Consider the following 14,967-nt stretch of genomic DNA (forward strand, 5'->3'; position numbering starts at 1 on the left):
TAAAAATTAAGCACAAATCATAATAATAAATACATATGATCGTACGGATTAATTAACATAACAGTAAATGTATATGTTATAAATCATGAAAGCATTTACAGGATGTGGGTGGTGTTTTGATCATGAAATAAAGGAATATTATAACGTTTTCATATTAAATAAAGTGTGTATTAGTTAGGCTACAATTCAAATGTCTTTATTTACACATACAAACCATGTAAAAAATGCAATATCATGTAAAAGATGCAATATCAAATGTGCAAGGAAATGTTAAGGATTAAAGACCAGTTTAAAAAGGAAGTGGTTACATTGCCTTACTAGAAATATATCATGAATTAACTCCAGATATCACATTTTAACATTTACATTCAGTCGGTTCAAAATAGCAAAAGTTCCTGTAGATCTTAAATTGATTTGTATGTTTATAGGCTTTTCTGCTTTACATATTAACACATGATCAAATGTCCAACATTCACAAGCTTATCTGGAAGTTAATAATTCAAATTGAACAAAAACATCCTCAGCCAACGGATAGGGCATTCATTCAGGGACACCTGATTAGAAAAACTACGTTTTAGCATGGCTTTTCCTTTTAAATATCCATACTATACATACTTACGCAACACAAATGTACTTACATTCCAAACAGTATCCTGATATACTTATACATGTCATTATGTGTGGTGCTATCATCACAAATGATTCCTAATTTACTTTATATGTAGGGTCCAGTCTGGATTAATGTGTCGACCATAAAATAAATACTATTTACTGCACCCCCAGTAAATTGTCAGTCTGTGGCCAAATGCGTTGTTTTGCCTTACCCACAACAATGGGGGCCTACATTTGAGATGTAATTTAAAAAGGAAATGTAAGGAAAGTGATTGCCATGTGTTTAATAAGTAATATTTAAATGTAGAAGTCAGGTTAGAGAGAAAAACTGCCTGACTGTGATAAGCTTTGGTACATTTCCAATGACCTGCGCCCACCCTCCTGGGGCATGCAGAGATGCTACTGAAACCTTTCCTGAGGGTCATGGTCTAAAATCAAACATGTCCTGCACATTTCAAAGAAAAAAGAAAAAACATGTGAGATGAATGTCGATACGTTAATGACACTTAACCCAAAATTGCTCCCAATGGCTTGTGTGTCTCCCTGAGCAGGTAGCACCTTGTATGGAAGCCTATGCCTCTGTATGAACGTGAGTGAATGGGTGAATTCTGACTTTGAGCTTTGAGGGGTCATTCACTGTCTAAATGTAATCCATTCAAATGCAGTCCATTCATAGAGAAAACATCAAACTCTAAGTTCAAAAGTAGTGGGCATAAAGTGCTTTTCGTAGCCCGACGTTGACTGATCTTCCTCTGATGAGCTCAAGCAATCTTCCCCGTTCTCCTCCTTCCTGTCCCTCTCCTCTTCGGAGTCAACCATTTTGCTGTACTCTTCTCTTTCGTATCTATGGTCTACCCTGTGACACTCCTCTGGGACAGCTTCCTCCCTCTTATCGTCTTGACTGTCCATCTGTGAACACTCATCTCCGATCACTGGCCTTGTTAATCCTTCAGGGTCGGAGGCTTTTTCCAGGGAGGACTTAATAACCCTGCTTCGGATTTCCACAACCTCCAACAAAGAGATCTTGGGATGTAGCTCAAAGAGGGGAATGCAGATCCAACCCAAAGAGTCACTAATCTATTGGAGATCAAAGACAGAACCAATATTTAGCCAGGCTCTTCTGTTATGTTTTGGTTATACACAATCCAACTAGTACTTGACAACCTAACGTGAATTGTAGTTGTAAATGGGATAAGGTGATACCATTGGATTAGCAAAATAATAATATAACTCAAGAACAACAATCAGTTTAAATCATTTTCTGACATACTGTAAGAAGACAAATTAGCAATTTCTTTGTCAATCTCTTACCAGGTGCTTGTTTTTGAAAATGTTGCTGTTACGGGCATCTGGCACTTTGTAATAGAAACTTGGAAGACACGCTTTGTTCTCTCGCCCAAAAATACTAAGAGACAAAAGGGATTAGAAACAAAAAACAGTATAAGACACCCATATTCAAAAAGAAAATATGAACATGAACTGTCATACAAATATGTATAGAGGATATACATATTTATACATATTTGTATACATATTTGTATATTTGTATTATTGTATTTGGGATTGTTGGAAACGTTATTGCGATCTCTCTGGCTGTACAAACACATATAAAAATTGACATTAAAGTTGACTTTGGACTTACTAGCTTCAATATTCACACATTGGATAACACCAATACATGATGTATAACAGCTATGCATAACTCAGAGGACAATATAGGTTGAGCAATATGAAAAAAAACAATGACAAGTTGTTAAAGATGAATATCTTACCTGCATAAGGCAATGACGAAGCATATCACAACCACAGAAAGGACTACAAGCACAATTGGTAATATTCGGCGGGCTGCAAAAGAGAGTGAATGGGGGGATTAAAGCCAGTAATGTGACGGACCAACCTGTTATGGTTTAAGAATAATCAAATGACACCTCTCAAAATGGCTAATCACATTCAAAAAGAAAAATAATTGAGATGTGAAGCAATACCGTAATCTTCACGGTGTTTCGTTTTGAACTTTACGGTGGCATTTGCTCCGGGCCCGGCTGCCGTCACGGCTCTTATTCGCACCTCATAGTCCTGCTCTGGAGTGAGATTCTCCAGCTTATAAGTATTTTTATGCTGTGGAGATGCACTCGCATTGTGCACTAGAAAAGAAAAATCATTTGAGGTAAAGTTAGTGACCAGATAATCACCAAAGTATATCATTACTCTAGCATGATTAATTATATTTATTTTAATATATTCATCATTATTTTATACATTCAATAAATAAGTTTAACAGAACCAATTCAAGAGTTGGGATCGATTTTGACATTCAACTCATCACTTTAACAATGCTAACATGCTGATATTGTTTAGCATTTTCCACATTTAGTAAAGCGGGCTAACAGTTGCACTTAGCACAGTAGTGCAGCTATGGCAGGTGGGGGTGTCATTAGTGTTTCAGGTATGTAGCCATAAACCACATTTGGGCAACTTATATTGCTAGATGAAACGTTGTTTTTTGAAAATGAATGTGTGCATTGCATTCCATCAAATCATTGTTCTTGGCAAACATCACTGGAGATTCACGCTTTTACCCTTTGCTATATATTATTGCTGTGTAGCCTACCGGTTTGTATGTGTACTCCACTGTATACAAATATTTGGTAGTGCAGGATCACCCCACGCTGTTTGGATAGAGGAACAGACTCCCAAAACAAGGTCACTTGAGTGGCAGCAATCGAGAACACCTTAAATGATGGCACTGCGGAGGGGGCTGAAATTATACAGAGAGAAGTACATGATAGTTACAAGTCCAGTGTATTTGATGAGAAGAGACAACATGTTTTATTGAAATAAACTGTAATATTTAAATAAAGACAGCTGAAAAAAATGCTAAAATACTTACATCCTTCAAGTGAATATCGAATAACGGATGAAATGTGATGGACTTCACTGCCATGTGATAAAGTGAACAGTGACACTTGGTACGGGGTGTACTTTTTATATTGACCTGCAGATGGAGACACACACCAGAGTTCAACAGGCAATCATAGAGTGGTGATTATTATTGAGAGGTGGATAAGCGACAACATTTTTTCTTCAATTAAGATCATCAAGTAAAAGTTGATTGCTAAATGTAATGGCTGTAGAATAATTATACCATGTGCATTTAGATTGGTTCTATATAAGCCGTGCTTTACAACACAATCCTGTCAGCCACCCGGTCATGATCCCCTTCTCACAATAAAAGCCCTGGTCATACAAGCTAAATCTCTGCTTACCAGAGAGTTTGCAATGAGGCAACTCAACAAATTGCCACAGTAGATATCCCAATGCAAGGGAACAACCAGAGCAATGTGAACAAGCCTGCTTATTAATGCTACTAGTATTTTAGCAGGGGGATTTAGTACTTTGGGATCTTTACAGATGTTCCTTGATTTGGACAGTAACAGCAGCCATGTTGTTACAGATACAGTGGAGGAAATAAATATAAGATAGAACTTGATTTGCATTTAACTGTGGGAAATAAGTATTTGATCCCCTTGTGACCGACAATAATTCTGGCTCCAACAGATCGGTTACATAAGTCCTCTTCTTTTAAAAAAGTACTCCTAATATCAACTTGTTTGCCTGTATAAAAGAAACCTGTCCACAGAATCAATCAATCCGATTCCAACCTCTCCACCATGGGCAAGACTAAAGAGCTGTCTAAGGACCTCAGGGACATCATTTAGACCTGCACAAGGCTGGGATCGGCTACACGACCATCAGAAAGCAGCTTGGTGAGAAGGAGACAACTGTTGGGGCGATTATTCAGAAGAAGAATGTGTGTGTTTCTAAATGGAAGTAACACAAAATGAGCATCAATTGCCCTCGGTCTGGGGCTCCACACAAGATCTCGCCCCGTGGGGTATTGATAATCATGAGAAAGGTGAGGTATCAGCTTAGAACTGCACAGGAGGAACTTGTTAATGATCTCAAGGCAGCTGGGACCACAGTGACCAAGAAAACTATTGGTAACACACTACACCATAATGGATGAAATCCTGCAGCGCCGCACGCAAGGTCCCCCTCCTCAAGAAGGCAGATAGAAGGCCCATCTGAAGTTTGCCAATGAACATCTGAAGGATTCAGAGAAGGCATGGGAAAAGATGATGTGGTCAGATGAAACACAAATGTTGATCTTTGGCATCAACTCGACCCGCCGTGTTTGGAGGAAGAGAAATGCTGACTATAACCCCCAGCACACCATCCCCACGTCAAGCATGGAGGTGGAAACATCATGCTTTGGGGGTGTTTCTCTGCTAAAGGGACAGGAAGACTTCCCTCATCGAGGAGAGGATGTCCGGGGTCATGTACCGTACTCAGCCAGGACACTGAAAACGGGTCATGGATGGGTCTTCCAGCAGGATGATAAACCTGAACATACGGACAAGGCAGCACAGGATTAGCTAAAGAAGAAGTACATGTAGGTGATGGAGGGGCCTAGCCAGTCCCCGGACCGTAATCCCATAGAAAATCTGTGGAGGGATCTGAAGTTTCGAGAGGCCAAGCATCAGCCTAAACACCGGAAGGATTTGGAGAGGATCTTCAGAGAGGAGTGGACCACAATCCTCCCTGAGATGACCTCTGTGTGTCCAACAAGGGTTTCTCCACCAAGTACTAAGACATGTTTTGCGAGGGGATCAAATACTTATTTCCCACAGTTAAATGCAAATCAATTTTTATTTTTGATATAACGTCATTTTCTGGATTTTCTTTTTGATATTCTTCCTCTCACTGTTCATATAAACCTACCATTAAAATGACAGACTGTTCATTTCTTTGTAAGTGGGTAAACTTACAAAATATGCAGGGGATCAAATATTAAACTTATTTCCTCCAGTGTATATATAACAACAAGTAGATTCATCTTTATGGTCAAATAAAAATCAATATTTGTTTGGAAACAAATGCAGTTTGATTGCAGCACAAAGAATACTACTTTGAAGTGTATTTCTAATTGAAATGAATGGTCTGTATTGCTTTCTAGGGCTTCTCAATCAGACGTTTGAAAGATCGAGGCAGCATTGTTGCATGTTGTATTACTATAAACATATCCAAAATAAACTGACCTTTAAAAAGGGCTGTTGTTTGGTTTGTGGTAGCTTTGACCCAATCAAATCCTTGGCCTGGAGGACAGCCAGCTTGTTTGTATTGCACCACATGTTCCTTCAGGTTGTCTGAGGGCTGAGAGGGTGAATCCCAGGATACAGTGAGGTTCTCTTCATTCATCTCAACGTGAATAGCTTGATCTGTTTTCTCTTTACCTTAGAAAGACACAAATGCTTTGTTATTTGATTTTGATAATACAAATATTCTTTCAATTACCTTATTTTACAAAGCTGCTCAAAGTGAATTTTACTGAAGAACCAAAAAAAGCCTAGATTTAATTGAGAAATGTTTAAGATATTTTATATATTGTGTCAATTATTCCATATTTGAAAAACTGACTTGTTTTGATCTTACAATAAATGACCTTTGATGATATGTATCTACTTTTAGCACATATTCTATCAAAGTTACATACTTTTCATTCTAATTATGGCTTGAAACATTTGAGTGTGTAGTGCGTTTCAACAGAAAATTATATAGATTCTGTTTATGCGAGAGATGACTAGATTTAAAAGAGATTGGCAAGAATTTCTGATTATGAGAAGAAAGCAAAATGGACTTACTCAACTGTCAGTAAGGAGCGCTAAGCCGACGTGTTAAAAACTCAAGCGTTAGTTAAATAATAATTAAAGATGGCTAGTGACAGTAATGTTTTAGTTGTTTTATCAAGCCTTCAAAAAATATGAAATAGGAAAGGTGAGTATGGTTTACATTTGTGATAAACAATATTATTTAACTTTAGTTCGGACCGTTAATCACAGTGATGTGATGTACACTGTGCATCTATATACTACTGGTAATGGCATTCTAAATCATCACATTTCTGCAGTATGCAGTACATGCTTATTGAGTATGAAGTATGCAGTATGTCAACAGTGATTTCAAACACAGCCACAGTATGGGAGATCAAAAGATACCTGGTATCGGCAAAGTGAGGTAAGACGGCACCGTGGCCCCCTGAGCATTGTAGGCAGATACACTGACTGAGGATACGTCCTTTAGAGAGGACGTGAGGTGGCATTGTATCTCCTCACACACCAATAAGCCCTTTGGCTCAGCTGTAGACACATTCAGGAACACCAGAGTGCCGTTGTAAGACAGTCTGGCTTCATATCCCAGAATTAGACCACAAGTCGGAGGAAGTTTCTTGATAGGGCGTGGAGAAAGACAGGTTAGCCACAGAAAGTCTGGATAAAGTGAGCCTGTGGTTCTTTATTTCAGTGAGAGAATAATGATTGTATGTAATTGTTTACCTACCTTCCAGGTCAAAGCACAGACAGAGCCTTGCTGAGTTATGCCACAGTCCTGCCATAGATCCAGCACTCCAACAGGGGCTAAAGAAGGGAGGACCAAATAAGAGACCAGAAAGAAAATTACAAAATTAAAACCTAGTGCAGGTTTTCTGAATTCCTTGGTTCAGTTTTTGCAGGTAAAATGTTAATTTTGTTAAGTAGGGGGGATGATACCGGTGGGGTAAATTAGAGGAGACCTCTTTGTTTGATCTTTGCATTATAACTGTCTCCATTAAACACATAAGTAAATATCTGTTAAGTGAATGTCTTCCAATTGGTTCACTCAAGCCGCTGCAAGAAACAACACAACTTTACGGTTTCATAACTGTATCTTACACAGTCACAACACCTGAACAATTACTCAAAACCCCTTCTGTGGTAGTTTCAGCTACAGTAAGTGTTTACAGGAGTACATTTTGTGATGATGACACAAACACAAAGACTAAAGTTAAAAAAACAATACCATCATCAGCAGTACTTTGTGCAATGACAATAAAGTTGAATCTAATCTAATCTAACAATCTTCTAATCTTAACGCCTCAGAAAAAAAAAATGTTATTCACAAAATGTCAAACTGTTTTTTAACTCAACAGTAGAACAAAAACAAAAACAAAAACAAACTGGACATAATGGACCCACCGGTCTCTGTGCTTCGTAATCTCTGGATTGCACTCCAGTCGCTCTTCAAGCCTTTGCCACAGGAACAACAAACTTGAAGTTCATAGACAGTGCTGGGCTGGGGATCGTCCATTGTATAGCTGAGATCATTCTCATCCTCATCCTGTGTAGAGAGAGAGGGGGGGGGGGGGGGGAGTTTAAGCATTCATTCAGTTGACATAGCTTTAGTCAATCGACAATTCCAAATGTTTGAGGTGAAGAAAAGGAAAGTAGTGAAAGATAAAACCTAAACCAGACACCTCATGCCAGTCTTGTTCTGCCTCAGTCCGATATCGGACATCACAATGTCTCAAAGAGAGCTGCTCATCACAGGTGAAAGTCCAGTCAATTTTGAAGGACTCTTGATGCGATGCAACTTTTGGAGGGGGCAGCTTGCCTAGAAAAAAAGACATATACACAAAAACAATCCAATATGAAGTATCACTTCAATCTAAATCAGTCATTTCAAGATTAATATTAGGAGTGACAAAAGTCAGTACCAACTTTTCCCCCATAAATAGGTAAACAATGGTCATAATGGTTGGCTTCAAATACTATTATTATTATAATAATAATTATTATTATTACTGCTGATAGTGGCCTTGTCTGTATTCAAACACGAGAACGTTCAAGACTGACTCACGGATATTTTCAGTATTGAGTATTGAGTATGGAGATTTAGCAGAACCATACTGGTTCTTAGCCTGGACCCAAACACGAAGTTTCCCGTGGTTGTATTGTTCGCGACAGATAATCCAATCCGAAGTGTTAGCACTGATCCCCTGCCTCTCCCTGGAAAAGAGGAAAAGACAAGAGGTTTAAAACACATTTTATCAACATTTTTAAAGTTGTCAGATGACATGACATTGAATATGTTAGTTTGTGTTTACTCGCTATCTGCTGGCTCCCAGTGCAGGCTGTACTCTGTGGAGTTCCGAGGGTCCAACCCGGGATTACAGTGGATATCTACGCAATTGTTTTTCTCACCACATGGGATAGAGCACTCAGGAGGAGAGGGAGCAACAGGAGGAGCTGTAAGAATAAACAGGATAAGGGATACAACCAAAAGTGAAAAACTCTGTTCAAAGTATATTCCTATACAAATATCTCATTTTGAAACGAAAAGTGTTTCAACTGAAACTGACCATTATCATTTTCACAAAAGTAGGAGCTGTTGAATTAGGCTGTGTTAGGTTAGTGTATGAGAAAAAATAGGAATGTAGAACTCCAACCATGTCATCAGAAAGACAGGTGCTTCATTACTCTTAAACACCACTTAACACGTGTTGTATGAAGTGCTCCTTAAGCATTATACTGTCCTGAACAATACATGCCATGCCAAAATGGAAGCATCAGTCACAATAGGGGAATATACTGTGACAGACTTCCAGGATATCGTGAGTAAAAAAAAAAGTCATTTTCAAAGAAACATTCAAATAAAAACAGTTCAAGCTTTTTAAAAAACTCTCCATAGTTCATTCCAGTCAAAACATCCAGTATATATTTACTGTCAGTTTGAGCACTTTTACCAGTGCAATTTAAATATGAATTCTTATTACTATTCATTAGTGTTTTCGTCAGATAGTTTTAATTTTCAAAACAGTAAAGAGATGGCCAGTGAATAGCTGATAGAGAATATAAGAAAGCACCAGAAAGCAACATGTGAATGTTCTTCACCACAAGAAAAGTACAGAGATCTAAACACTCTTACGTGTATCCGCCCATACCCACAAACTCACTCACACCTTTTTTTACATTGAAATTATTGCTCAAAAACGTTTCAGTTATTATCAAATAAATGCCTGTGCACCGCATCTTGCGAGGAAGAGCACCAACTTTAACATTAACAGGAAATGAGGCCTTGTTTAGGTCTGTGCCCAAATGCAACGTTCCTTTGTAACCACTTCCTTCTTCTAAAGAAGATACATTAATGCCAGATCATACTGAAGTCAACATTTTTCTCGGCATGTTTTGGTACAAATAGCCCTTCGTCAAAACATGTAAAGCTTGATGTAATGCCTTTAGTGTAAGCACAACATCCCATCAGGGAAATGTATTGTTGTAGCTGGTTGAATTTGAGCTAGTTTGACAAACTTTACTTTATCCAACCTTTGGTATTTAGGTTTTAAACACAACGTAATGACAAGCAGATCATTTATTTAGTAAGTGAACAATACTAGGCGGCGAAGTAGGAAGTCTAATAGATCTTATAAATAAATGTAGTGGACTAAATTGGCAATATTTTCTCTACATATAGGGTAGTCAATTTATACATTAGAAAAAACACACACAGAGTAACAAAAGCACAGTAAAAATATGATGGAAATGAAGAATTTAGCATATACATAATTTAATTTACATAGCAAAAACACAAAATAAGCCTACCTTGAGCAAGACAATTTAGCAGGTTGGCCAACAAAATGGAAAGAAGCGACCCTGTCCAAAGTGTGGCCATTACATTTGGACCCAGACCTTTAGTGCCTGTACAAATAATACACATATATACATATGAATACACAGAAAATGTATCATCCACAGAAGGGGCAACATTCAACATGTATTTAAAAAAAGCATTTGAGTATTTATTCGGGTTGTATGTAGTGAGTCATAATCACGAGCACGTGCATCGAAACGCTGTACATTGTGAACTTGTACATAAATAACATACATGCGGACAGTCCCGTTATATGTACTGTAACGTTAGTGAGTTTATGCATACGTAGTAACGGTATATAGTTAATACATAAAGGCACAGCGGCAACAGTCCAAATACTAAGTGAAAGTTGCGCAAAACCGTAGTTCGTATCTGAATTTTGTTACATTTAAAGTGACATGTTTAAAGATGCTTAGTGATTCAATATAACTTCAAAACATTTACCTCGTTATGAGACACGCTTGAGTGTCTGTCGTGCGTCCCGCAGCCATATACAACCTTGTTTCAAAGTTTGTTGTGAAGTTTAAAATGTTCAGGTTTTACCACCGGTGCCTCATCCCGATGGGTCGCCACGCCCCTTTCTGGAAATGCCGTGACGTAAACAGACTTTTACACTTCCTGCACTGTCTGCTGCAGGTCCAAAACAATCAGAGGGAGAAGTACTCAGTAGGCTACTACTTGTAAAAGTAGAAGTACCAAACTGTAGGAATACCTCGTTACAGGTAAAAGTCCTGCAATATAAATGTTACTCAAGTAAAAGTACAACTTTCAAAATATACTTCAGTAAAAGTACTCATTGTGCAAATTGGCCCATTTCAGAATTATATATGATATGTTTTGATTATAATTATTGATGCATTCATGTGTTTATCAAAGCTGGTAAAGGTGGAGCTAGTTTAAATACTTTGTATACTGCAGGATAACTTGTAAATGTATCACCAACTAAAGTATTTTTTAAGTGTTGTTTATATTTGTATCTTATTTATCAAAATCTGCAAAGAAACTAAAGGTATAAAATATGAAGAGGATTTAAAGTGCACTTTACCTCTGAATTGAAGTGGGGTTGAAGTACAAAGTAGCAAAACATTGAAATACTCAAGTAAGGTACAAGTATCTCAAAATTGTACTTAAGTACTGGGACGGGTCTGTTTTTCATGTTTTATGTTTATTTTATTATCTTTGCTTTTTAATGACTGTTTTTCAATTGTATAATGTGTTTCCGCTGCACTATTTCTTAATGCTCTTTCATTTTTGTCAAGCACTTTGAATTACCTTGTGTTGAAAGGTGCTATATAAACAAACTTCACTTGCCTTGAGTTACTTAGTTACCTTACGCCCCTAAAATCATTTAATATCATATCGAAACAACACTGGTGACTTTTGTCTTAGCTTTTGTGATAATAAACCTCACCAGATATCACAGTAACTGATAAGAGCTCACTTGAAACTCACTGCACAGTATCAATGGAGTGAAGTAAATAAGTACATTTAATCAAGTGCTGCATGACACTTAAGTACAATTTTGAGGGACTTTTACTTTACTTGGGTATTTCTATTTGTTGGTACTTTGTACTTCTACCCCTCTAAAGTTCAGAGGTAAATCTTATACTTTTAGTTTTAGTTACTTTGGAGATTTTGTTCAATGATGTGAAAATATAATCAACACTTAATAAGACTTTAGTTACAGCTGGAGTAACTCTACCTTTACCACATTAGATCACACTCTAATGCATCAATAATTATAATCAAAACATATGAACATGCTGCTTAAGATTAATTTTAAAGAACTTTGACTCATTTAAAGATAGATACTTGCTGGTCAACAAAGAATAGTTTGAAAAATATATAGACTTGTGATTAATTGTAATTGTTCTGTAGTGTATTCTATTCCTTTTTAGTATTGTTTCTTTGTTGCTCTCCAAATAATGTCTCATCTATTGATCTTGTGACCTTTTGGAACCACTTCACTAAAAGGGAAGCATTCTCTACAAATGCAAAATACCAACAATCTACAGACGCAGAAAAACGTTTATTACAATGTGTGTGACAATTATTGGACAAGACAAAACTGCTTGGTTCAAGACTAATAATTAAGGCTGTTCATTTGTAACCATAAAATAATATGTAAACATTTAAAACACATGGCAGCCCTTTCCTTACAATTCAAAGAAAGAACAAATTAAACAGTTCACAATAGTTTAACTCAATAAAGAATGTCTTAAATGCATGACAAGTGGAAAAAAAGGAGTGTGTGTCTGTTTGTGTACTTGTGTATGTCTGCCAGTTTGTTCACTCATATGGCGAAGGTTGACTCAGCACAGGGAGCTGATCTCGCTCTTGCTGCAGCCCCACTTGCAGCAGGCATTGGACAGGCCCACCACCACGTCCCGGCCCTTGCGGTCAGCCTTGCGTAGGGCTTGCAGGATTTCTTCAGTGATGAAAGAGCGGGCTGACCTGCTGAACACTCCCTCATGGCTGTCTGTAGTGGTGAAGCTCAGATCTCTGTTCCTCTGGAGGAGACTCTCCACCACAGGATTTTGAATCAAGCCCTCCGAGGACTCCATCTGACTGGAGCTGAATGGGTCCTCTGAATCATCTGCAGCAGCAAAACAAGGAATTACAAAAAACATACTTGCATTTCTCTTCAATATCGAGATGAAATAATAGTTTGTTATTAAGATGGCATGATTTGAAAATAGAGTAATTAATCCCCGGAACGTTTCTGGGGAAATAGCAAACGATAAACAAAAATTAAGCTAGTGCACAGTCAAAAGCTCAAAATAACAATTTTGGGGTTCAAGATAACCCTTCTAAGGACGGTGCAAATGAAAATATAGCTCTACATTCCATATAATGTAAACACTGACTAAGCCAATTATACCACACAGTATGACCGTTCAATACAAATGTAAGTAATATTTTCTTCATATCTGCATTTAAAATAAAATCATAATGCCACATGTGTTTCTGCCAAATTACACACAATCACAAATGAGCATAAGATGGTAAAGAAACATAATCATGGGCATACATTAAATCTACAGAAATACTGAAATAAATTGTAATATTGATACCTCTGATTTAATTTGATGACTCAAACATACAACTAAAGCATATTTTAGTTACCAGATAAAATCATATACGTAATCATCAGATACAACCCTAACTGTGATGGTAGAGACCTAACAAGGTCAATGATGGATGTAGTGCCCTCAGCCTCTCACCTGAACTCCTGAGTGAGCGTCTCCATCTAGAGCCTCCACAGGTGAAGATGACTGCCCGGATGAACTCACGGCCACATAGCTTCACTCCATATGTTGGGACGTCAATGGGCTGAACCCCAGCCACCAGCAGACACACAGCCAGTACCACTGCTTTCCACATAGTACCACAAGGAAATACAGCAAAAATAGAAATGGTAAAAATTACAGGAGGTTCTTTGCTTCAAGCAACACTTGGATTTCTGTCTCCCTGTTTGCAAGAGCTATGCCTTTCTAGCTGACCCAGGTGTGGTTTATAAAGGGGTTGAAGCCCTGCATGGTAGACATGCAGTGCATGCAGGACTTTGCTGTAACAGATTTGAAAAAGAGATACAGTCACAGACCTTTATGGAGACAAAAGGAAGACCAAAGGTGGCATAATTACTGAATATGCCAGAGGCCTGATGATAAAATTGTGTTTCATCATGAGAAGCATTTCTGTCACCTTTAATGTCCCTTAGTTTAAACTTTACCTACATTTTATATACAGTTTCAATCCAAATGTAAGAAATATCTGACCCTGTGACATAAAGAACGTTTAAAAAGCAAACCTGTCCCAATACGTTCTGTAAAGGCATGGCACTTTAAGATAAAGGCCATACATTTTTCTATATATTTTAACCCTAAAAATGGCTAAATTAACGCTATAATGTCTAATTTCCCCACCTTAGATGTTTTTGAAAGATGCAAAGATGTTCTAACTGTTAAATAAATGAGTCATTTTGAAAAAGATACCACATCATATTTGAAAAGTTAAATAAAATACAAATTTAAAAAACATATGCCATTGCCTGAACACATGAATGAACCTTTCCAGCCAAACTACACATGTTGCATGAGTTTCCCCGATAAGATTTAACATTTGCTGACATCACTATAGGGTTTCATTAAGGCCATTGTGACTGATATCACAATTATTTACATATTATTTATATCCGCTTGGCCATAATGAATCTACGTAAGACCCTGCATGACTTCATTTATGCATAATTTTTCCATTCTCTTGAAAATTGCTTATTGAGTCATCATCTCTTTGCCAAAAGGTGAACTGGGAGGACTGAGACAGGACCAGTGACATTTTCAAAGGTAGATAACATAGAAGTCTTATTATGAGTCAGACAAAAATAAAACACATTTTTATCTGTGTATCCACATAGTCAAAGGTCGTTCGTTCAGGAAATTACAATGGGGATGATGAATTTGTAATTAATGTGACGATCGCAAGCAAACAATGGCATTTTATGAGGGTGTCCACCCTGATATTCCTTACCACAGTGTCACAGGTGACCTGAGGAAGTCATGGGAGCAATGTGAAAATCAATGGCCCATACAAATGTGTAGTGTATTAACCTCTATGGTATTAACACTGCACTAGATAAATGTATATATTCCTAAATTGTATATAATTTGATTTATTTGTTTACTTTTAAATAATGTACAAACACTTTTCTTTTTTAATATACTGCAGGTGTTATCCTTTAATATGCACTGTTGTATGGCTGCTGCATAACTAAATGAAATTGCATAACTGGTAACTGTTGGCTGTTCACACTTCAGTTGTTAAACCAGAAAT

The 14,967-nt window shown here is 37.4% G+C and overlaps 2 protein-coding genes across 2 annotated transcripts; both read right to left on the bottom strand.

Annotated features, from left to right (window-relative positions):
- Positions 1-174: 174 nt before the first annotated feature.
- Positions 175-10,710, bottom strand: il12rb2l (interleukin 12 receptor, beta 2a, like). Its single transcript, XM_079646877.1, has 15 exons — positions 10,579-10,710; positions 10,086-10,181; positions 8,591-8,732; positions 8,344-8,492; positions 7,961-8,097; positions 7,683-7,824; positions 7,009-7,085; positions 6,669-6,897; positions 5,712-5,906; positions 3,503-3,607; positions 3,224-3,370; positions 2,598-2,756; positions 2,385-2,457; positions 1,924-2,017; positions 175-1,689 (listed from the first exon to the last, which is right to left on the bottom strand). The coding sequence occupies exons 2-15, from the start codon at positions 10,153-10,155 to the stop codon at positions 1,297-1,299; spliced, it is 2,112 nt and encodes a 703-aa protein (XP_079503003.1). The 5' UTR covers positions 10,156-10,181; positions 10,579-10,710; the 3' UTR covers positions 175-1,296.
- A 1,443-nt stretch (positions 10,711-12,153) lies between these two features.
- rln3a (relaxin 3a) lies at positions 12,154-13,600 on the bottom strand. Its single transcript, XM_079645521.1, has 2 exons — positions 13,359-13,600; positions 12,154-12,730 (listed from the first exon to the last, which is right to left on the bottom strand). The coding sequence occupies exons 1-2, from the start codon at positions 13,516-13,518 to the stop codon at positions 12,447-12,449; spliced, it is 444 nt and encodes a 147-aa protein (XP_079501647.1). The 5' UTR covers positions 13,519-13,600; the 3' UTR covers positions 12,154-12,446.
- Positions 13,601-14,967: the final 1,367 nt, after the last annotated feature.

The sequence above is a fragment of the Notothenia rossii genome (assembly GCF_949606895.1).
Source record: "Notothenia rossii genome assembly, chromosome: 8".
NCBI classification, from domain to species: domain Eukaryota; kingdom Metazoa; phylum Chordata; class Actinopteri; order Perciformes; family Nototheniidae; genus Notothenia; species Notothenia rossii.

What these genes read in the sequence shown, in the direction of transcription:
- il12rb2l (XM_079646877.1), bottom strand. Translation starts at nt 10,155, where the DNA reads ATGGCCACACTTTGGACAGGGTCGCTTCTTTCCATTTTGTTGGCCAAC. An exon ending in ACTCAATACTGAAAATATCC is followed by an intron (nt 8,098 to 8,343) that starts GTGAGTCAGTCT and finishes CTTTTTTTCTAG; the next exon opens with GCAAGCTGCCCCCTCCAAAA. An exon ending in TCGATATTCACTTGAAGGAT is followed by an intron (nt 3,371 to 3,502) that starts GTAAGTATTTTA and finishes GTATAATTTCAG; the next exon opens with CCCCCTCCGCAGTGCCATCA.
- rln3a (XM_079645521.1), bottom strand. Translation starts at nt 13,518, where the DNA reads ATGTGGAAAGCAGTGGTACTGGCTGTGTGTCTGCTGGTGGCTGGGGTT. An exon ending in ACGCTCACTCAGGAGTTCAG is followed by an intron (nt 12,731 to 13,358) that starts GTGAGAGGCTGA and finishes TTGCTGCTGCAG; the next exon opens with ATGATTCAGAGGACCCATTC.